Here is a 25,265-nt window from a genome sequence, read left to right as displayed (position 1 = left end):
TTCCATGTGAATTATAGGTTGCATTTTTCTACTTATGCAAAAACACCTTTGGGATTTTGAAAAAATAAATGTTTTCTTAAAATTGAAGAATAGTTGACATACAATGTTATAGTACCTTTGGGTGTACAACATAGTGATTTGACAATTCTATGCATTGCCATTGGGATTTTGATAGGGATTGTGTTGAATCTGTAGATGCTTTGGTAGTATTGACAACAATATTGTCTATCCATTTACTTTTGTCTGCTTTTATTTATTTCAGCAAATTTTTAAATTGAAGTATAATCGATATACAACATCCTATTAAGTTCAGGTGTACATAATGAAACTCAATATTTTTAATACAATATGAAATAATCCCCATGTTAAATCTAGTTACCATCTGTCACCATACAAAGTTATTATATTACTGATTATATTCCCTAGGCTGTGCATTATATCCCGATGACTTACTTGTTTCATAACTGGAAGTTTGTATCACTTAATCTCCTTCACATATTTCACCTCTCCACCCCAATCCCTCACCCTTCTGGTAACTAGTAGTTTGTTTCTGGTATCCATGAGTCTGTTTCTGTTTTGTATGTTCATTTGTTTTGTTCTTTAGGTTCTACAAATAAGTGAAATAATATAGCATTTCTCTTTCTCTGTCTAACTTATTTCATTTTGCATAATATACTCTAGTTGTATTCATGTTGTTTCAAATGCAAAATTTTATTCTATTTTATGGCTCAGTAATATTCCATTGTGTGTGTGTATATATACCCCACATCTTCTTTATCCATTCATCTATCAATGGACACTTAGGTTGCTTTCATATCTGGGCTATTATAAATAATGCTGTAATTAACATAGGGATACACATATCTTTTTGAATTGGTGTTTTCATTTTCTTCAGATAAATACCCAGAAGTGGAATTGTTGGATCATATGGTAATCCTTTTTCAAATTTTTTGAGAATCCTTTTTACTGTTTTCCACGTGGAAAACAGTACATTTCCAGTACATTTCCACCAATAGTGTACGAGGTTACCCTTTTCTTCACATCCTTGACAACACTTGTTATTTCTTATCTTTTGGATAATAGCCACTCTGACAGCCACGAGGTGATACATCATTGTGGTTTTGAATTGGATTTTCCTGATGGCTAGTGATCTTGAGCATCTTTTCATGTGTTTGTTGGCCATGTGTATGTCTTCTTTGGAATAATGTGTATTCAAGTCCTCTACCCATTTTTAAATCAAGTTACTTGTTTTTGATACTGAGTTGTATAAGTTCTTTATATATTTTGGATATTAACCTCTCTTTGGATGTATAACTTACAAATATCTTCTCCCATTCAGTAGGTTGCTTTTTTGTTTTGTTGATGGTTTCACTCGTGTAAAAGCTTTTTATTTTGATATAGTTCCAATAGTTTAATTTTACTTTTGTTTCCTTTGCCTTCGGAGACATATCTAGAGAAATGTTGCTATGGCCGATATCAGAAACTACTGCCTGTGTTCTCTTCTAGTTGTTGTTATTGTTGTTGTTTTGTATAGTTTTAGGTCTCACATTTAGGTCTTTAGTCCATTTTGAGTTTATTTTTGTGTATGGTGTTAGAAAGTGGTCCAGTTTCATTCTTTTGCATGTAGCTATCAGGTATTAACTCTTCTTTAAATGGTATAATTCACCCGTGAAGCCATCTGGTCCTGGACTTTTTTTTTTTGGTTGGGGGAGGGTACTTTTTAAAATTACTGATTCAGTGTAATTACTTATAATTGGTATATTCAGATTTTCTGCTTTTTGTGATTCACTCTTAAAATGTTTGTGTTTCTAGGAATTTATCTATTTGTTCTAGCTTTTCCAGTTTGTTGACATTATCTACATATGTCATAAATTATATCTTTATATATTGTAAAACCACTAACATAGTTTTTTATACTTTCGTCTTTTAGTTCTATATAGTAAAGTCGTCCTAGGCACCAAAATTATAATAGTAAAAGTTGCTGTACATTGTCTGTGTATTTACCTTCACTGGGAGAATATGTTTTTGTATGGCTTTGTGTTGCTGTCTGGTGTTCTTTTTTCCAACTTGAAGGAATACCTTTAGCATTTCTTGTAGGACAACCTGGTGGTAATGAATTTCCTCAGTTTTTGTTTTATCTGGAAAAATCTTAATTTCTTTCTTTTTTTTTGAAAGACAGTGAACATCTGATATAAAATTCTTGGTTAGCAGATTTTTCTTTCAGCGGTTCCAATACATTATACATTGTCATCTAGCTTGCATGATTTCTGCTCCAGAATCTACTCAAGAACTTATAAATGCTTGCTAGTACACCATGAGTCATTTTTCTTTGTTGCTTTCAAGATTTTCTCTTTGTCTTTAACTTTTGACAATTTGATTTTAATGGATCTTGTTTGGGTCTCTTCAGGTTTATCTTAAAATTCATTGGTCATCTTGAATTCGTATGTCCATTTCTCTTAGATTTGTTGTTTTTGGCAATTCTTCAGATAAGCTGTTTGCCCCTTTCTCTCTTTTTTCTTCTTCTGTGATTCTCATAATGCATATACTGATCTGCTTGTGGTGTTCCATAAATCCCTTCTGTTCTCTTCACTTTTCTTCATTGTTTTCCTTTTTTTCTCCAATTTTGATGATTTCAAATGATTTGTCTTCAAGGTTGCTTTTTTTTCTTCTGCCTGATCAAGTCAGTTATCCAAATCATTTAATGAATTTGATTCAGTTATTGTATGTAGGAGCTTCAGAATTTCTATTTGGTGCTCTTTTTGTTTATTTTTTTAAATTTAAATTTTGTTAGTTAACATACAGTGTATTTGGTGCTTTCTTATTTCCATCTTTTGTTGATATTCTCATTTTGTTCATGCATCAGTTTTTGCTTTTGTTAAGTTGACTTTCAGTGTTATTTTTTTTAAGCTTACTGAACATATTTGACACAGTTTTAATTTATTTCTCAGAAAGTTCAGAGATCTTCATTTCCTTAGGGTTGGTTTCTCTAATTTATTTTGTTTCTTTGATTGGGCTGTGTTTCCCTCTTTATATGTCTTGTGATCTTTTGTTGAGATTTGGCATTTGAAAAAATAACTATCGCACCTAATCTTAAAGGACTGCATTGTGAGGGGAAGACCCTCACCAATGAAGCTGGTTAGAGGTTTCAGGGCCTCTCATACTTTTTTGGCTATGTATCCTCTCTGGGCTTGTATATGTGCTTTTAACTGTCTTAATTTCCCTAAGCTTCTTGCTCCTGTTTCTTCTCCTGTGCTCATATTCTCTTGCACTCCACCCCATGTCTGCCTGCTATATATCACAATCTCTGTAGCTCTGACTTGCCACAGTCCTCTTCTCTGTTTTTGTTGTCTTCCAAACTCTGCTGCCATTAGTACTTGAGTTAAGTGAGAGAGAAATCAGTTCTTTGGGCAGCCCCCAGAAAAGCCAGAATTTTGTATACATTGTGTACTCTTTTGTTTTTGCCCCAAAAGAGGATCCAGGATATGGAAAGTTTCTTCTCAATTACAGCACACTATGCCAAGTAGGGCATGCAAAAGGTCATAAACTTCCCTACCTCTTTTGATGGAATTCCTTTTTTATTATGCATTGGAGTAGGTACTGCAGCTTCTCATCTAGTGTCCAGAATTTGCACAGATGTATTCTAGCCCCATATATTATTGTTAAAATGGTATCTCCCCTGGGGAGTGAGGGCTTGGTTTTGCCTGGTCCACTGTCTTACTGAAGTCATTTTCTATTGTCTGATTTTAAATCTACCTTTATGTTGTTAAATGACATTTACTGTATATAACAACTTTCATTGTCAAATGTGGAAACTGAATATGTAACATTATTTTTACTATTACCTGTATTAATTATATTTAACTGAGTAAAGCATAAAAGGCTCAATATATTTTAATTATTTCAACTCTTTTTGATGACCCAAATAATTTTTAAATGAGTATGTCAGGATATTTTAATTACATGTGTCCTTTCTTTTTCTTAGAATTCTCTATATCAATGATCATAAATATCATAACTCATAATTTTCTCTGCTATTATTTTTTTTGCACAGAAAGTCCTCCTTTTCTAGCAGATGTGTTTCATAGATAAAGACAGGACAATGTTACCCATTAATCTGTACACAGACAACATTTTTCTTTGTAAATGAATGTAAATGGCTTTATCTGTTATTTATATTCTTTATAGTCCACTTATGTAGAGGCAGAGTGGTTGCAAAGGAAAGTAGTATTGTGATATATCAGAGGAACTGATCTCTAATCCTTGTTCTGTGCCTCACTCTTCTTTTTGTGGAATGAATTTTTTTCTCACTGAGTGACTTCTAAGAATAAAACAAAATGTATCTGAAAATATTTCAAAAAGTTTAAGTCACTACATAAATGAAAATATTATTTTTGTTTCTGGATGATTTTTCAACTGATATGCTACATCATATATTTTTCTTACATTTTAACCTATATCATTATCTTAGATTTTATCAAAAGAACTTTGTGCTCCTTACTTTTGCCCATATTCTGAATACATAAACCTTTGGAGCACAAACATGAATAATTTTTATTGTAGCAGCACATTGGGACTTCAGATACATGTTCTAAATTTCCAATTATTTTCGCATCAATATCCTAAAATTACTTTAGAAACATTGTATTTGACAATGGCCCATAAACATTGCTTTAAAAATTTCATTCTAAGGCAGGTAAGAGTTGGTTGTATTTAAAGGAATGAAAAAAATTTAGTATATTTTGTAATTATTACATTTATGTTATTATTATTATTTAAAACATACATTTGTAAAGTCCCCAAATTTATGTTTTCAAAATGACATGGCCAACAAAAATGAGTGGAGTATATTAGAAATCTTATTATGTTCTACCAATTAACATTGTTTTACCTTTACATTCTTAATTTAGATTTATTGAATGACCCTAATTCTTTTCCTAATCAATTTTTAGTGTATCTTAATATATAATCTTATTAAAAATCAGACTTATAGTCCAGATCTAACTATACCCTTTTGATTTGTTACAGACAGCCACCTTCTCCCTAGAAGCTGTGCACCTTGGGAATTTGTATAAGATTGTCATAGGCCATGATGGGCTTGGCCCAGGTAAGAGTCTTACATAAGTAGATAGTCAAGGTTTGATTCCACTGTATTCGTGTAAAACCCTAAAATTTAGTTAATAATTACAGGAAATTTATAAGAAATTCATCTTTAAGTATGACTATCTGAAATTAGAGATAATGCTAAGTGAAATAAGTCAAGCAGAGAAAGACAATTATCATATAATTTCTCTCATCTATGGAACATAAGAACTAGGAAGATCGGTAGGGGAAGAAAGAGATAAAGAAAGGGGGGGTAATCAGAAGGGGGAATGAAGCATGAGAGACTATGGACTATGAGAAACAAACTGAGGGCTTCAGAGGGGAGGGGGGTGGGGGAATGGGATAGACTGGTGATGGGTAGTAAGGAGGGCACATATTGCATGGTGCACTGGGTGTTATACACAACTAATGAATCATCGAACTTTACATCGAAACCAGGGATGTACAGTATGGTGACTAACATAATATAATAAGAAAACATTAAAATAAAAAAAATAAAATATTGAACACAAATATTCTTTAAATTTTAAGTAGATGTGTATTTTCTTTTCTTTTCTTTCTTTCTTTCTTTCTTTCTTTCTTTCTTTCTTTCTTTCTTTCTTTCTTTCTTCTTTCTTTCTTTCTTCTTTCTTTTTCTTTTTGGATGTAAGCTTGTCCAAATGCATGCTCTGCCTAGAATGCTAGCATGAGTGATGCATAGAAATTGGGGGAATTTGGGATTTATATGCTGTGGCATGTGGCAGCATTCTAACATGCTACTTGTGGGTATAGCAGCAGTGTCTGCTGGCAGTGACATTCCATGAAGTACTAGCAATAGTGCCAACAGTGGCATATTAAGGAGACTGTCTTGGCAGCAAGTTCTCAGCTGTGTTTTCTGCTGCTATTTTGTTTATGCTTCTTTCTCAAGTTCCCCATCAGTTCAGTGAGATAACCTACATCTTCCCAATAAGTTCATTTTTGGCTACTGTGTAAAACAAACATAAGATAAAATTCTTCAACAAGGGGCGCCTGGGTAGCGCAGTCGTTAAAGCGTCTGCCTTCGGCTCAGGGCGTGATCCTGGCGATCCGGCATCGAGTCCCACATCAGGCTCCTCCGCTGGGAGCCTGCTTCTTCCTCTCCCACTCCCCCTGCTGTGTTCCCTCTCTCGCTGGCTGTCTCTCTGTCACATAAATAAAAAAAAAAAAATTCTTCAACAAAAGATAGGAGTACTAAAGTGTGCATACCACGAAAAGGATAAAAAACTAAAAAGCATCAAACAAGAGGATAAACTCTTTCACTAAAAAGTATCAATACATAATTGTCAAAGTGTTAAAAACAAAGTTTTCTTACCAATATATACTAAAAATATGTTTCAATAATGAATGAGAAAATGAGCAAGGTGAGAAAACTCATTCAAAGGAAGTTACATGAAACTGAAAAATATATTCCTATAATCAGTGAAAACAAAAAGAATGATGGGTGAAATTGATAAATTAAATTAAAAATGCGGCTAATGCCCTAAGATAGTAAAAACATACCTGTGATGTTGTCTTCTCTCTTGGATGTAATTCGGTTATATTTTGACCAGATTCAAATCTTTTGCAGTTTATTTTCTATCAGTTGATGGCTAATTTTATAGTCTGGGCCCTAATCCATAGTAAATACTATGTTAAATAGCATTATGCTTCTGCAGGGAGTCAGATGACTCTCAGGCAGCCTTGTTAGACCATGCTCTAGTACAACAGTAATAGGACAAGTTCATGTGCACAAGCTAACACATGCAGCTAATTCAATTTTATAAATATTTTTGGTGGATCTACTATGTATAAAGTGCTGTACTTAGTACTTTCTATAGTAAATACAAGGATGACTAAGATGGAATGCCTGCCCTTTAGTCCACCAAGAACTAGCAAGATGATTTTAAATCCTAAAAGTTTGGGACAACATTTTGCTTTCTGATTCTAGTTGAAAGTCCTGTCTTTTTCCCTCCAAATTCTCATTTTCCTAGTTTATCTAAATAGAATCTAAGTAAATGAGATATCATTGCTGTGACATAATGAAGAGAATACTAGAATCTTAGCCAGCAACATAAATTTGAAATCAGACCCTGTCAGTTGTTGACTTTTTGATCCTGAGCAAATCACTTAACCTCTCTGAGTTTCTGTTCATATTCTATAAATGAGATGAATACTTCGTATAGTTATTGTGACGATTATGTGAAGTTGTTTATAAATGGCAAAGCAGGGGGCACCTGGCTTACCCTGTTGGTAGAGCGTGTGACTCTTGGTCTTGGGGTTGTGAGTTTGAGCCCCACATTGGATACAGAGATTATTTAAAAATAAAATCTTAAAAAAAAAAAAAAGAATGACAAAGCAGTGTACATTCAACAGTGAATTATCAATAGTCATTAGAACTTTTTATTTTAATATTTTATTTTTTTTACTATTTATTTATATAAAAAATATTTTTTTATTATATTATGTTAGTCACCATACAGTACATCCCTGGTTTTTGATATAAAGTTCGATGATTCATTAGTTGCGTATAACACCCAGTGCACCATGAAATAAGTGCCCTCCCCACCACTCATCACCAGCCTATCCCATTCCCCCACCCGCCCCCCTCTGAAGCCCTCAGTTTGTTTCTCAGAGTCGATAGTCTCTCATGCTTCATTCCCCCTTTGCATTACCCCCCCCTTTCTTTATCCCTTTCTTCCCCTACCGATCTTCCTAGTTCTTATGTTCCATAGATGAGAGAATCCATATGATAATTGTCTTTCTTTGCTTAACTTATTTCACTTGGCATTATCTCCTCCAGTGCCGTCCATGTTGCAGCAAATGTTGAGAAATCGTTCTTTTTTTTTTTTTAATGATTTTTTATTATATTATGTTAGTCACCATACAGTACATCCCCGGTTTCCGATGTAAGGCTCGATGACTCATTAGTTGCGTATAACACCCAGTGCACCATGCAATACGTGCCCTCCTTACTACCCATCACCGGTCTATCCCATTCCCCCACCCCCCTCCCCTCTGAAGTCCTCAGTTTGTTTCTCATAGTCCATAGTCTCTCATGTTTCATTCCCCCTTCTGATTTCCCCCCCTTTCTTTATCCCTTTCTTCCCCTACTGATCATCCTAGTTCTTATGTTCCATAGATGAGAGAAATCATATGATAGTTGTCTTTCTCTGCTTGACTTATTTCACTTAGCATTATCTCCTCCAGTGCTGTCCATGTTGTAGCAAATGTTGAGAACTCGTTCTTTCTGATAGCTGAGTAATATTCCATCGTATATATGGACCACAACTTCTTAATCCAGTCATCTGTTGCAGGGCATCTCGGCTCCTTCCACGATTTAGCTATTGTGGACATTGCTGCTATGAACATTGGGGTGCATATGGCCCTTCTCTTCACTACGTCTGTATCGTTGGGGTAAATACCCAGTAGTGCAATGGCTGGGTCATAGGGTAGCTCAATTTTTAACTTTTTAAGGGACCTCCACACTGTTTTCCAGAGTGGCTGTACCAACTTGCATTCCCACCAACAATGTAGGAGGGACCCCCTTTCTCCACATCCTCTCCAACAATTGTTGTTTCTTGCCTTGTCTATTTTTGCCATTCTAACTGGCGTAAGGTGGTATCTCAGTGTGGTTTTGATTTGAATTTCCTTGATGGCTAATGATTTTGAACATTTTTTCATGTGTCTGTTAGCCATTTGTATGTCTTCATTGGAAAAGTGTCTGTTCATATCTTCTGCCCATTTTTTGATTTGTTTATTTGTTTCTCGTGTATTGAGTTTGAGAAGTTCTTTGTAGATCTTGGATACCAGTCCTTTATCTGTAGTGTCATTTGCAAATATATTCTCCCATTCCGTGGGCTGCCTCTTAGTTTTTCTGACTGTTTCCTTGGATGTGCAGAAACTTTTAATCTTGATGAAGTCCCATAAGTTCATTTTATCTTTTGTTTCTCTTGCCTTTGGGGATGTGTCATGAAAAAGGTTGCTTTGGCCGATGTCGTAGAGGTTGTTGCCTATGTTCTCCTCTAGAATTTTGATGGATTCCTGTCTCACATCGAGGTCTTTCATCCATTTGGAGTTTATTTTTGTGTATGGTGTGAGATAGTGGTCAAGTTTCATTCTCTTGCATGTAGCTGTCCAATTTTCCCAGCACCATTTGTTGAAGAGACTGTCTTTTTCCCACCGGATGTTTTTTCCTGCTTTATCAAATATTATTTGCCCAAAGAGCCGAGGGTCCATTTCTGGGCTCTCTATTCTGTTCCATTGGTCTATGTGTCTGTTTTTGTGCCAGTACCATGCTGTTTTTGTGATCACAGCTTTGTAGTACAGCTCGAAATCCGGCATTGTGATGCCCCCAGCTTTGTTTTTCCTTTTCAACAGTTCCTTGGAGATTTGGGGCCTTGAGAAATCGTTCTTTTTGATAGCTGAGTAATATTCCATTGTATATATGGACCACATCTTCTTAATCCAGTCATCTGTTGAAGGGCATCTTGGCTCCTTCCACGATTTAGCTATTGTGGACAATGCTGCTATGAACACTGGGGTGCATATGGCCTTTCTCTTCACTACGTCTGTATCTTTGGGGTAAATACCCAGTAGTGCAATGGCTGGATCATAGGGTAGCTCAATTTTTAACTTTTTAAGGGACCTCCACACTGATTTCCAAAGTGGCTGTACCAACTTGCATTCCCACCAACAGTATAAGAGGGATCACTTTTCTCCACATCCTCTCCAACAATTGTTGTTTCCTGCCTTGTCAATTTTTGCCATTCTAACTGGCATAAGGTGGTATCTCCACGTGGTTTTGATTTGAATTTCCCTGATGCCTAATGATTTTGAACATTTTTTCATGTGTCTGTTAGCCATTTGTATGTCTTCACTGGAAAAGTGTCTGTTCATATCTTCTGCCCATTTTATGATTTGTTTATTTGTTTCTTGTGTATTGAGTTTGAGAAGTTCTTTGTAGACCTTGGATACCAGTCTTTTATCTGTAGTATCATTTGCAAATATCTTCTCCCATTCCGTGGGCTGCCTCTTAGTTTTTTGACTGTTTCCTAGGCTGTGCAGAAGCTTTTTACCTTGATGAAGTCCCACAAGTTCATTTTATCTTTTGTTTCTCTTGCCTTTGGAGATGTGTCATGAAAAAGGTTGCTGTGGCCATGTCGTAGAGGTTGCTGCCTATGCTCTCCTCTAGGATTTTGATGGATTCCGGTCTCACATCGAGGTCTTTCATCCATTTGGAGTTTATCTTTGTGTATGATGTGAGAGAGTGGTCAAGTTTCATTCTTTTGCATGTAGCTGTGCAATATTCCCAGCACCATTTATTGAAGAGACTGTCTTTTTTTCCACTGGATGTTTTTTCCTGCTTTATCAAAGATTAGTTGCCCAAAGAGCCGAGGGTCCATTTCTGGGTTCTCTATTCTGTTCCATTGATCTATGTGTCTGTTTTTGTGCCAGTACCATGCTGTCTTTGTGATCACAGCTTTGTAGTACAGCTTGAAATCCAGCATTGTGATGCCCCCAGCTTTGTTTTTCCTTTTCAGCAATTCCTTGGTGATTTGGGGCCTTTTCTGGTTCCACACAAATTTAAGGGCTGTTTGAGGTCCAGATGTATCTTCCTGCATCTCAGGCTGATTCTGTGGATGTTCAGGATGGTCTGGTACCTATCCAGGTAGACTCAGGGGACCAGCTGAAAAAGGGGACCCCTACTCCTCCACCATCTTAACTCCTCTTCCAGTATGTTGTTTTGTAAAATTAACCTATTTTCTTCCATTTCTACATTTTCCCTGCATATATTTTAAGAAGGAAATGAAAAAAATCCTCTTATAATCTTGCCTCCTTCAACTCCTCTCCACCTCTTTATTTTTAAAATCAGCAGATATTTATCTAAGAACACTTTTAGGAATTGGTGGTAATGGAAATGGCCAGGGCAAGTAGGTTATGTTTACCACTGGTTAAAAAGAAAAAGGGTGGGGGTAGCCAGCATTTACTTCTTTACCTTGTTGTGCTACTTCCCTTGGTTTCAGTCAGCCAACATTCATTGAATCTTTGCTGCATGCGACTTATAGTCCTTGTTTTAGGAGTGGAAAAGTGTCCCTTCCATATGTCCACTTCTCTTCCACCACCCTGGATATTTGTCTTTATATAGTGTGGTGTTAATTCTGTAGGGAAATAGAACTTCAGTGTCTACCAAACCTCTGACCAAAGGTGGTTAAGCTGTAGGTCATTGTTTGGTTGGTTTTTTAACCTAAAAAAGTACTGTTATTTTTAACTTATGTCCATTTTATAATTTACAAACTAATAACATGCGAAGAATACTTTCTGAAATAGTTTCAAACTACTTCATTATTACTCTTACAAATTTTTCTCTCAGAAGGTCTTATTCAGAATCTCTTCAAAGAGTCATTATTTGTTTTTAGGAGGTGAAGAACATTAAAGTTACTGAAGAAATTCTAGTAGACCTGTGTTGCAGAGAAGTTTGGCAAAACTTATTGGGTAACTGGGTAAATTACCATTTCTTTTAATAACAGAGGGTGAGGATCTCAGTGGTTAAAATTTACTAGTAACCAAATAGTCTCCATTTCTCTTAACTCTCAGTCCTTTTGATAACATGTCAGAGGGAGACTCTACAGGATAAAAAGGACATTATTTGATTAAAAATGATAAATTTTTAAAAAAATGTGGTAGCATTTTGTAGCAGAGAGAAGTTTAAACACAGGAAAAAATGTTGGAGGGGTAATGCACAAAAACAAAGGCATATTTGTTTAAGTACCCTACATTATGTGAATATAATTTCCCCTTTTGTTAAGACTACAAACTACACTGTATAAATACGTGTATTGCATATTTGCAAACTGCTATGCTTCTTTATATGTGAGACTTAACTTACCACAAAGCATTTTGAAATCATATTACATTATTTTGGGTATTTAGTAGGAAATTTGCTTTTCTAACATAATAATTTCTATTTAATGTAGTTAATACAATATTTTTGAGGAAGTTGCTGAATAAATCATCTAAAAATGTACCTGTGAATATTTTTGGAGGAAGTACAGGCGTGTTTTGAAGATATTTCAATCTCTATACCACTTCAATAAAGTGAATATCATGATAAAGTTAGTCAAATGAATTTTTTGTTTTCCCAGTGCATATAAAAATTATGTTTACATCAAACTGTAGTCTTTTAAGTGCATGATAGCATTATTTCTGAAAAATGTATATACCTTAATTAAAAAATACTTTATTGCTAAAAAATATCAGGCATCATCTGAGCTTTCAGTAAGTTGTAATCTTTTTGCTAGTAGAGGGTCTTACCTCAATGTTGATGGCTGCTGACTGACCAGGATAGTGGTTGCTGAAGGCTGGCAGCTATGGCAATTAAAAAAAAAATAAGACAATGAAATTTACCACATCAATTGACTCTTTCACAACCGATTTCTTTGTAGGATGCAGTGCTGTGAGATAGCATTTTTCCCACAGTAGAACTTCTTTCAAAATTGAAGCCAGTCCTTTCAAATAGTGTTGCTGCTTAATCAACTAATTTTATGTAATATTCTAAATCCTTTGTTGTCATTTCAACAATCTTCAAAGTATCCTCACCGGGAGTAGATTCCAACTCAAGAAACCACTTGTTTTGTTCATCCATGAGCAGCAGCTCCTCATCTGTAAAAGTTTTGTCATGAGATTGCAGTGATTCAGTCACAGATTCAGGTTCTACTTCTTATTCTATTTCTCTTACAGTTTCCATCCCATGTGCAGTTACGTCCTCCACTGAAATCTTAAACCCCTTAGAGTCAGCCATGAGGGTTGGAATCAACTTCTTCCAAACTCCTGTTAATGTTGATATTTTGACCTCTTCCCATGAATTGCAAATGTTCTTAATGGCATCTAGAATGGTGAATGCTTTCCAGATTTCCAATTTACTTTATCCAGATTTTCAGATGAATCACTATCTATGGCAGCTATAGCCTTATGACATGTATTTTGAAAATAACACTTAGAAGTTAAAAGTACTCCTTGATCCATGGCCTGCAGAATGGGCATTGTGTTAGGCAGCATGAAAACAACATTAACCTTATTGTACATCTCCATCAGGGCTCTTGGGTAACCAGGTACATTGTATTATACATTGTGCATTACTGTAATATATTGCAGTAATATTTTGAAAGGAATCTTTTTTTTTCTTCCTGAGCATATCTCAGTAGTGGGGGTTTAATTTGTAAAAAAAAAAAATGTATCTGTGAAACACAATAAAGTGAAGCACAATAAAATGAGGTATGCTTATAATGCTTAATATAGAAAGTATTTTCAGTTAATGTGAAGATATACCAGTTAATACTTTATTAAATTAGTAGAGATACCCTAAAAAAATGTCCACTTTCACCCCTTTTATTCAACAAGTAATGGAAGTCTTGGCCAGATCAATTAGTCAAGAAAATAAATAAAAGGCATCCAAATTGGAAAGGAAGAAATAAAACTGTCACTATTTGCAGATAACATAATACTGTATGTAGAAACCCCTACAGACTCCACCAAAAAATTATTAGAATTAATAAACAAATTCAGTAAAATGCAGGATGTAAAATCCATATACAAAATTCTGTTGCATTTCTATACACTAATAAGAAAGTTTCAGAAAAAGAAGTTAAGAAAACAATCCCATTTACATTTGCATCAAAAAGAATGAAATACCTAAGAATTAATTTAACCAAGGAGGTGAAAGACCTGTACACTGAAAATCAAGACATTGATGAAAGAAATTGAAGAAGACACAAATAAATGGGAAGATATTCTATGTTCATGGATTGGAAGAATTAATATTGTTAAAATGTTCATACTATCCAAAACAATCTACAGATTCAGTGCAATCTCTATGAAAATTCCAATGGCATTTTTTACGGAAATAGAACAAAGAATCCTAAAATTTGCATGGATCCTTGAAGGACCTGAATAGCTAAAGTAATCTTGAGAGAGAACAAAGAACCAAGTGAACATCACATTTCCTGATTTTAAACTATAATACAAAACTACAGTAATGAAAACATTATGGTGTTGACATAAATGAAGCATAATAGAGAGCCCAGCAATAAACCCACATGTATATGGTCAACTAATTTACAACAAAGGAGCCAAGAATATACAATGTGGAAAGGATAGTCTCTTCAATAAATGGTGTTAGAAAAAGTGAACAGCCACATGCAAAAAAATAAAACTGCACTACTATGTTATACCCCACACAAGAATTAACTCAAAATGGATTAAAGACTTAAATATGTAAGACTTGAAACTATAAAACTTCTAACAGAAAACATAGGTGGTGAGCTTCTTAACATCATTCTGGCAAAGATTTTTTGGATTTGACATCAAAAGCAAAAACATCCAAAATAAAAAATAAACAAGTAGGATTACATCAAACTAAAAAGCTTCTACACAACAAAGGAAATTATCAAAAAAATGAAAAGATAACCTACAGTGTGGAAAAAATATTTGTAAATCACATATCTGATAAGTGGTTAGTGTCCAAAATATATAAGAAACTTGTACAACTTAATAGCAAAAACAAAAACCAAAAAAACAAAAACCCTATACAATACAGTTAAAAAATGGGCAGAGGATCTGAAAAGATGTTTTTCCAAAGAAGTCATCCAGATGTCCAACAGGTACATGAAAAGGTGCTCAACATCAGTAATCATCAGGGAAATGCAAATCAAAACCACATTGGGTATTACCCTACACTGTTAGAATAGCTATCATCAAAAAGGCAAGAGATAACAAATGCAGGAAGGGATGGATAGGGAACCTTTATGCACTGTTGTGAGAATGTAAATTGGTACAGGTACTGTGGAAAGCAGTATAGAAGTTCCTCACAAAATGAAAATAGAACTACCATATGATCCAGCAATCCCACTTCTGTGCATATATTCAAAGGAAATGAATTCACTATCTCATAAACATAGATGCACTTGCATCTTCATTGCAGCATTGTTCACAGTAGCCAATACATGGAAACCACCTGTGTGTCCATCAGCAGATTAATAGGTAAAGAATTGTGGTCTATATATAGAATGAACATTATTCTGCTCTAAAAAAGAAGAAAATCCTGCCATTTGTGACAATATGAGTGAAGTTTGAGGACATTATGCTGAAAAAAAGATTGTATTTATTTATTTGACAGAGAGAGAGAGAGAGAGCCAGCGAGAGGGGAACACAAGCAGGGGGAGTGGGAGAGGAAGAAGCAGGCTCCCAGCAGAGCAGGGAGCCTGATGCAGGGCTTGATCCCAGGACCCTGGGATCACGCCCTGAGCTGAAGGCATACACTTAATGATGGAACCGCCCAGGCGCCCCCAAAGAATGTAATTATGTGGTGTGAAGGATGTGTTAACCAACCTTATTTTGGTAATTATGTAGCAATATATACAATTTTCAAATCAATAAGTTGTATACCTTAAATTTATACATTATTTTATGTCAATTATAACTCAATAAAGTTGGAAAAACAAGTTATGTAAAAAATAAAGAAAAATTTGGGGAAAATGGGAGAAAGAAAATAATGAAGACAAAAACGGAAATCAAAGACTGAAAATAGAAAAACAGAATTGATGTCACTTATATGAATGGATTCCTAAGGGAAAAAAGTACAAACTCTCACACTGTAAACCAACACTGAAAAGTCCAATAAAAGAAGAAAATAAATGCTGAAATAAGATATAGTGAATATAATACAAAAACATCAGATAAAAGTTTTGAGGCTATTATATACAGTTTTGGATAAATAAATCTAAAGCTCTGCATGAACTGGTTGATATTTAAGACAAATTGACTGAAGAAATTTAGCCTAAGAAATTATGAATGACCCAAGAAGATAAATTTGACCCAATATTGATTTAAAAAAAGTAGAAAATAACAGTAATCAATAATATTAAACATTTTTAGAAGGCTAATCTCTTTCCCAAACCTCTGTTTCTATTTGGATTTATCAGTGTCCACGAAGCAGGCATTTTCAGTGCCATATAAAATGTTCCAGACTATGGAATTGGAAACTTCTAAAAGGACTTAATGATACCGAAACTTGAAAATGTACAAAATATAGAACTATGATTTAGTGCTTACATTGTTCTGTATTATGTTTCCAGTATGAATAAGAATGCCTACAGACCTCAGAGGACCAATTCTAAAGGAGTTATCTTTTTGTTTGCATATTCATGTTTTATAATGAAAATTCAAGCAACTATTTTTATTTGATAATTTTTCCACATTTGTTTAGAAGTATTTGCTATGGTCTGAATGTTTGTGGCCCCCCTAAATTAGTACATTGAAATCTTAGTAGTTGGGGCCCGTGGGAGGTGGAGCCTTGAGGAATGCTCTTATAAAAGTGGTTCAGAGAGAGAACCCTAGTGCCTTTCTCCTTGTGAGGATACAGTGAGAAGGTGCGGGCTATAAACCATGAAAAGAGTCCTCACCAGGTGGCTATGCTAGTTCCTTTATCTTGGACTACTCAGCCTCCTGAACTGAGAGATGAATTTCTGTTATTTATAAGCTAGCCAGTTTGTGGTATTTTGTTATAGCAGTCCAAGCAGACTAAGACAATATTTTAATTTGACAGTTAAATTTCTCATTTCCCTTTCCTCCAAATATTCTAATAAAATTGACAATCCTGAGGATTTTCACAGGTGTACAATGTCATGTGTCCCACATGTGTTTGTATTGTGTTTGTATTGCCCAGAAGAACAGTTGTAGATTAGGCTTACTGATAAATGCATGCCCAGATATCCTAAGTTAAATGTGTACAAAATGAATCAAGAAGTATGATAAAAAAGTAGGAAGATTGGTAGGAGAAGAAAGGGAAGAAGAAAGTGGGGGGGGGGCGGTAAACAGAAGGGGGAATGAACCATGAGAGACTACGGACTCTAGGAAACAAACTGAGGGCTTCAGAGGGGAGGGTGGTGGGGGAATGGGATAGGCTGCTGATGGGTAGTAAGGAGGGCACGTATTGCATGGTGCACTGGGTGTTATATGCAAGTAATGAATCATGGGACTTTTAAAAATAAATAAACAAACAAACAAACAAACAAATAAATATGAAAAAAAGAAGTATAATAAAGGAATAATACAAAACAACTAAGTAGAGTTCATACCAAGAAATTGAAGGGTAGTTCAGTATTAGAAAATCTGTTAATAAAATACATCACCTCAGAAGGTTGAAGTAGAAAAATTGTTAACAGTCCAATAATACTATTATTAAAAGTTCTTAGAAAATTTGGAACAGAAAAAATATTTTAAAATAATGTAACTCAAAACAACCACTTAATAATGAAATTCATTCAAGTTTGATATATAATAAGGATTTCCTCATTATGAATATAGTCATTCTTTGGAAAGCCTTATGTTTCCTAAAACAATTATAATTTTGGAAAGGAGAAGACAGAATTATTGCTTACAGGTGACAGAATGTCTGTTAAAATGCAAGGAGTATCAATTAAAAAAATAAAAGAAATATAATTTATAGAGTGAGTAGAAATTAAATCAATATACAATAACTTGAATCTGGTTTTCTTATATAGGAAATATAAGGTATAAAAGATCTTAGAGTGGCAGCAAAAATATGTATATAATATTTATAATATAGGTAATAATTAGCACCAACAATAAAAAGCACATGCACATCTGACTTACTAGACTGGCCTTGTCTGAAATCCATACTGAAACAGGAGGTTCTAGGCAAGAAAGTTTAAGTTATAGGTCCTGTGCCTGTTTCATATTAGGTTAATCTATTTTATTCCTTAACAAATTTTTTACCAATGATCTCAGCTAGCTGTGTAATCCATTTTTCGGTGGTTGTACTCCAACAGCATTGTGCTTTGGGTGTTTTTGTTTTGTTTGTTTGTTTTTGGGTTTTTTTGGTGAGAGAGGTGAAGGTTTTGTGTGTCGGCATATTTAGTTCAGGTCCTAGCTGTCTGTCTGTGGTGCATTGGCAGTAAAGGGATGTTAGAATTTTGATGAACCAAAGTGCACCAGGTCTGTCCATTTGGTTAGGCAAAAACAATCTGCAGTGAGATTCATTTTACGTAAGATCTCAGACTACAATGGAGATAATTTGCTGTAATGTTTCTTACAGAAAGATTATTGTTTACTCCAAAATCAAGTGGAGCATCACAAGTGAGGAAATAAAAGAGTTGGGGAAAGGAGGAGATAATAACACAGATATACCTAATTTTGATCGAGTTATCATAGGCTTAGAGTATAAAATCTGAAATACAGGGTAGGATAATTGACTTAAAGTAAGTCCTGAGACAGCTGACTTCCTTTTTCTATCCCTTGCTGATTAAGCTAGTCACTAAAGACCACATGTTATATGATTCCATTTGTGTGAAATCTGCACAATAGGCAAATATATCAAAATGAGAAAGTAGATTAGTGGTTGCCTAAGTCTAGGAGAGAGTAGGGGGTGATGGTTGGCAGTGACAGTGAATAAGTACAAAGTTTCTTTTGGGGATGATGAAATTGTACTGATTTTGAGTTATGATGATGGTTGCACAAATATAGATATATTACAAACCACTGAATCCATTTAAACAGGTGAACTTTATGTACGTAAATTATTTCTCAATAAATCTGTTAAAATTATAATGTTACTAACCTGGAACAGTTAAAAGTATATAATAGACTAGCATTTAGGAAAAGATTAGCAAGGAAGACTCACATGAAAATGCATTAAAGATGACAATTGTAAAACATAGTTTAGTGAATGTCACAATAATAGGCAGACAGATAAATAAGTGACAGAATAAGGCCTGAAGTAGATTTTAAGTGTATTTAATAGACAAAATAATCAATGGATATTAAAAAAGCAATTCAAAATGACCCCAAAAAAATTTTTATTATTCAGAACTAAAAAGTAAAAAATTTAACTATAAGCTATATTTTTAATTAAACTTTTTGAATATAGTTGACACAAAATGTTACATTAATTTCAGGTGTAACAACATAGTGATTTGACAAGTTTAAGCATTATGCTATGTTCACCAGAAGTGTAGCTACCATCTGTCCCATTACATTGCTATTATAATATTATTGACTGTATACCTTATGCTGTGCCCTTTATTCCTGTGATGTATTCATTTCATAACTGGAAACCTGTACCTCCTTCTTCTCTTTTTTTTATTTTTTTTTTAATTTTTATTTATTCGACAGAGATGGAGACAGCCAGTGAGAGAGGGAACAGAAGCAGGGGGAGTGGGAGGGGAAGAAGCAGGCTCATAGCGGAGGAGCCTGATGTGGGGCTCGATCCCATAACGCCGGGATCACGCCCTGAGCCGAAGGCAGACGCTTAACCGCTGTGCCACCCAGGCGCCCCTACCTCCTTCTTCTCTTTACCCATTTTGCCTAAACCCCTTCTCCCCTCCCTCTGGAAACCACCAGTTTGTTCTCTGTACATATAGGTCTGATTTTGCTTTCTGTTTGTTTACTCATTTTTTTAATTTCACTTATGAGTGAAATCATATTTTATTTGTTTTTCTCAGTCTGACTTATTTCAGTTAGCATAATACCCTCTAGGTCTATCCATGTTGTCTCAAATGGCACAATCTCATCCTTTTTTATGGCAGTGTAATATTCGTGTGTGTGTGTGTGTGCGTGTGTGTGTGTGTGTGTGTGTTTACACATACCATACCGCATCTTCCTTATCCATTTGTCTGTTGGTGTGTACTTAGGTTGCTTCTATATCTTGGCTATTGTAAATAATGCTATAATAAACATAGGCATGCATATATCTTTTAGAATTAGTGTTTTCATTTTCTCTGGGTAAATACCCAAAAGGGGAATTACTGGATCATATGGTATTTCTATTTTTAATTTTTTGATAAACCTCCTTACTATTTTCCACAGTGGCTACACAAATTTACATCCCTGCCAACAGTGCACAAGGGTTCTCTTTTCTCCACATCCTCTCTGACACTTGTTATTTCTTGTCATTTTGATTTTAGCCATTCTGACTGGTGTAAGGTGATATGTCATTGTGGTTAACCTTTTTATTTTCAGGTAATTATAGAATGGCATGCAGTTATACAAAATAACTCAGAGAGATTCTCTATATCTTTTACCCAGTTCCCCCCAATGGTAACATCTTGCAAAGGTATAGTACAACATCATTATCAGAATATTGATATTTACACAGTCAAGACAGAGAAGATTACCATTGCTACAATGATTTGTCATGTCTCCTTTTTATAGCCACATCTACTTCTCTTCCTCTATTTCTTCCTCAAATTCCCAATTCTTAACCCCTAGCAACCACTAATCTGTACTACATACCTAGAAGTCCTCATTTCAATTCTCATTTCAGTGTTATATCAATGAAGTCATACATTATACACTCAGTTGGGATTGGCTTTTTTACTCTGTATTTCCTAGTGATTGATTCAAGCTGTATGTGTCAGCAGTTTGTTTCTTTTTATTCTTGACTAGTATTCCATGGAATGGATTTCCCTCAGTTTGTTTAACCATTCACCCATTGAAGAACATCTGGATTGTTTCCAGTTTTGGATTATGATGAATGAAACTGCCATGTACATATGTGTACAGATTTTTATGTGAACATAAGTTTTCATTTCTCTGTGATCAGTGCCCAAGAATGCAATTGATTGGGTCTTATGGAATTGTATGTTTAGTTTCATAAGAAATTGCTGGACTTTTCCACAGTGTGAATACCATTCTGTATTCACACCAGCAATATAGGTGTGATCAATTTTCTCAGCATCCTTGTCTGTATTTGGTGTTTTGCTGCTTTTTTTCTTTTTGCCATTCTGATGGGTGTGTAGTGATTTATCATTTTTATTTCAATCTGTATTTTTATGAAAATAATGATGAACATATTTTTATGTGCTTTGGTGAAATTGTCTTAATGTTCTTTGCCTCTTTTGTAATGGATTTTTTTAGTGTTAAAATTTAAGAGTTTTCTTAGATATTGTAGATACTAGTCCTTTGTTGGGTATATTGTTTGCAAATATTTTCTCTTAGTTTGTACCTTGTCATTCCACCCTCTTACTAAGGTCATTTGCAGAATGAATTTTTAGTCTTGATGAGATTCAGTTTATTCATTTTTCTTTTTTATGGATTGTAGTTTTGGGGTTAAGTTGAAGAACTTTGCCTAATCCTAGATCACAAACTTTATTTCTTATTTTTTCTAAAAGTTTTATAGTTTCACATTCACATTTAATTCTATGAATTATTTTGAGATTTTAGATAAAGTGTGAGATGTAGGTTGAAGTTAATTTACTTTTACCTATGAATGTCTAATTACTCCAACACCAATTTTTGAAAAGCCTAGCCTGCCTCCACTGAATTGTTTTTATACCTTTATCATAAAGTAGTTGAGCATATTGATGTGGGATTATTTCTGGATTCTCTATTCTGTTCCATTTTTGTGTCTGTCCTGCCAATACCACAGTATCTTGAGAGCCATTTACTAGGCCTTAATATCAGGTACACTGATTCCTCTGATTTGAGTATTTTTAAAACTCTTAGCTGTTTTAAGGCTTGTCCTTTTCTATATAAATTTTAGAAAAGCTTATCCATATCTACAATAAAACTTGCTGAGATTTTGATGGGAACTGTATCAAACCTAGAGATTAATTTGGCGAGAATTGATACTTTTACTATGTTGGGACTGCAATCCATGAATGTAGTATGGGTATGTCTCTTCATTTGTTTACGTATTCTTTGATTTCTTTCCTCAGCATTTTTTAATTTTCAGCATACAGATTCTGGACATGTTTTGTTAAGTTTGTATCTAAATAATCTCTAGAGTGATTTTAAGTGGTATTATGGTCTAAATTTCAATTTCCACATGTTCATTGCTAATATATAGAAATGTGATCTATTTTGTGTGGTGATTTGTCTTATATTGAAGACCTTATTCAACTCACATTTTAGTTCTGGAATTTATTATTATTATTATTATTATTATTAGTAGTAGTAGTAGTAGTAGTAGTAGTAGTAGATTTTTGGAATTTTATCCATAGATAGTGATGCCATTTGCAAATAGGAGAAAGCACTGCGAACTGGGGCTAGTCAGCACTCCACTATCTCCCATCACTGGTGTCAGTGAGTTCTGGTGGGGGCTGAGAGTCCACCCCTACCCAGCATAATGAGGTGTAATGAGGTAGGACAATATGGAGTCATTGACATTCTACTTTCTCTGTGCCCTAGTCATCAGTGAAGCCCAGTGAGTGACCTGAGCTTCTCCTCCTATCCAACACCAACAAGGCAGAATGAGGTGGTGGAATTGGGACTCGCTGGTACTCTTCAGACTCCCCCTCCTTTCTGTGGGGCCCACTGTGTAGCTGAGCTTCTGTCCTTACCCCACAACAGCAAAGGATGTGACTCAGGCCCATCCATCCTTCCCCTCCCTATGGAAGCAGAGGGTCACACCAGGGTATTACTCTCCATAGAGGTAGTAAGGTGCTGTAAATGCCTGACTTATTTTTGTGGGAAGGTATCAGTGGGCAGAAGAAGGAGGTGAACTTCTATCCAGTTGTCTGCAGTGAGTCAATGCCCCATTTCTGCCTGGGTGGTGTCAGGAGTTGAATGTATAGACCCACACACAACTTATGCTATACATCAACAGAGCGGACTGCCTGCTAATAAGAAGATTAAATGGGACTCAGAGTCTCACAATATTATATCCAAAATGTCTAGGATATATTAAAAAATCACTTATCATATAAAGAACTTGGAAAAAATGGCCAAAAAGTAAATATTTACTATTATACAAAGAAATATAATATTTAAAATTTAACCTTTTTTTCTTATCAAATTTTGTAAAATTTTAGTTAACCCACAAGGTTAGTTTATGGTGTGTAGAAAACAACCCCTAAATTTCAGCGAATTGCAGTGATATCTATTTCTTGTTTACATTGTCTTTTGGCTGATCTTGGCTCCCCTTGACTGTTCTTGTAGATAATATGTTTTTATAAGGTACTTTTAAACTCATTACTAATTAAATCTATTAACTTATAAAGCATTTTAAAAATCAATTCCTTGGGGCGCCTGGGTGGCTCAGTTGGTTGAGCATCCGACTCTTAGTTTCAGCTCAGGTCCTGATCTCACGGTTGTGGTATCGAGCCCTGCATCAGGCTCTGTGCACAGTGAGGAGTCAGCTTGAGATTCTCTCTCCCTCTCCCTCCACCCCTCCCATTCATGCTCTCTCTCTGTGAAATGGATAAATAAATCAAATCAATTCCTTATCATCTCCAAGAGTTTTCTTTACAGATTTGCAGCTCTTAAAACCCATTTCAGAATTCTGGTAACATTTTAATTTTCCTTGAAGGAGACAAGAATTTTTTTTTTTGGTAAAATTTAAAAATGAAATAAAGCATTTTGGGGATGACATTTTAGGCATGGGGAATGGCAAATATAAAGGAACAGCATATGTAAATTATGAATATTAATTATCTATGGCAGTGGTTTTCAAAGTGTTGTTCCTGAATTTCAAAGTATGGTTCCTGGATCATCAGCACTGTCTGGGATCTCATTAAAATTCCATTCTTGGTTTCTTTGATAGAATGACCAATCATTCTGGTTTGCCTGGGGATGTCCTGGTTTTAGCACTGAAAATCCTGCATCCTGGGAAATCCCTTTCTCCAGGGCGAATTGGGACAGTTAGTCACCTTAGATTGCTTATCCCAGGCCTATTACATCAGAAACTCTATGTGGCGCCCAGCAATCTGTGTTTTTATAGTCTCTCTTGGTAGTTCTGATGCATGCTAAAGCTGGAGGATCACTGATGTAGGGAACTATGAGGAGTTTGGTATGGTTCCATAATGGGAGTATGTAATAAGGGTTAAAATTAAAAAGTAAGCAGAATGGGGCACCTGGGTGGCTCAGTTGGTTAAGTGTCTGCCTTAGGCTCAGGTCATGATCCCAGGGTCCTGGGATCAAGCCCCACGTTGGGCTCCTTGCTCAGTGGGGAGCCTGCTTCTCCATCTCCCTCTGCCCCCCACTCATGCTCTCTCTCTTACTCTCTATCTCAAATAAATAAATAAAAATCTTAAAAAAAAAGTAAGCAGAGGCCAAGCAGTGAAGGCCCTTGTATGTTTTGTTAGAGTTTCATCCTATAGCTGGTAAGTATTAACTCATAAACTCAAGGATTTTTAGTTAGAAGAGTATAGATTTTGTGCTAGCTCTTTGTATAGATGAAACTACTATGTCTGGTTAAAGTATTCCATTTTATCTATAAATAAAATTAAATTATATTTTAACCAAATCCAGTTTGAAAATTAATATGAAATCAAATATTTAAAAGAGTACTATCTTCATGTATACTAGCTCAGTCTGTGTGCTTCAACAGAGTTTCTGAATGTTCATCAAAATATATACTTGCTTCAAATTTGAACTTTAATTAATTTTATGTATATGTTTTAGAAATAGGAGTATTGCTAACTCAATAGATATAATTTTTTGGAAGATGTTAGGTCCAGGAATATAAATGCAGTTTATGAAATCAAGAGAAATTGCAGAATTGTTCTGTTTTCAGGTACTTGGAAAATCATATTGAAGTAGATATCGTAAAACATGAAGCCTTAAAATATGTTGTGCTTTTGGTACATGTATAAGAATTATTTTTAAATGCTTCTTATAGCTTAGTTCTCATATTCTGCTTTATTTGAAGTATTAAACCTTTATGGTGTACAAAGCTTTTATGTATATTTGGAAGCTAGGACCTCTTCAAAACTTCAAGTAATACCTGGACCATACATATTCACACCACATTATTCTTTCTTTAATTTGTGTTTAGGAAATGGCTGGTTTCTTGATGATGTTATAATCAAGGATCCCATAACTAATCATGAATATACCTTCTTCTGTCACAGGTTTGTAGATGTGCTTTTACATTGAAAAAATTCATTTCATATTAGTTCCAAGTTATTGTATTTTGGAGAAACGGATAGCTTATTCAATTATTCCTAGTCACTAATACTTTGTTGGGTAACTTTTTTGAAGATTAACTTTGGGGGATTCTGATTCTATTTAGAAAGTTATACATTATGTTTATCATCATTCTTGATGATGTAAGTTTAAATATTTCCTGGTAAATTAAAGTAGATTTAGTCATATTTAAAAATCTACCTTAATTTACCAAGAAAGATTTAAAAAATATGATTTTATATATCATT

The 25,265-nt window shown here is 34.8% G+C and overlaps 1 protein-coding gene across 1 annotated transcript in view; it reads left to right on the top strand.

The window, feature by feature from the left end:
• RP1 (RP1 axonemal microtubule associated) overlaps positions 1 to 25,265 on the top strand; it is a 296,245-nt gene that overhangs the window by 70,851 nt on the left and 200,129 nt on the right. The window contains exons 7-8 of the mRNA XM_087864419.1: positions 5,026 to 5,104; positions 24,887 to 24,962. Coding sequence (XP_087720545.1) covers positions 5,026 to 5,104; positions 24,887 to 24,962 — 155 coding nt within the window. The remainder of the gene's footprint in view (positions 1 to 5,025; positions 5,105 to 24,886; positions 24,963 to 25,265) is intronic.

This window comes from Ursus americanus, chromosome 9, assembly GCF_024610735.1.
Source record: "Ursus americanus isolate L20-20 chromosome 9, mUrsAme1.1.p, whole genome shotgun sequence".
Lineage (NCBI taxonomy): Eukaryota > Metazoa > Chordata > Mammalia > Carnivora > Ursidae > Ursus > Ursus americanus.
This window is presented reverse-complemented; position numbering and strand designations above follow the sequence as displayed.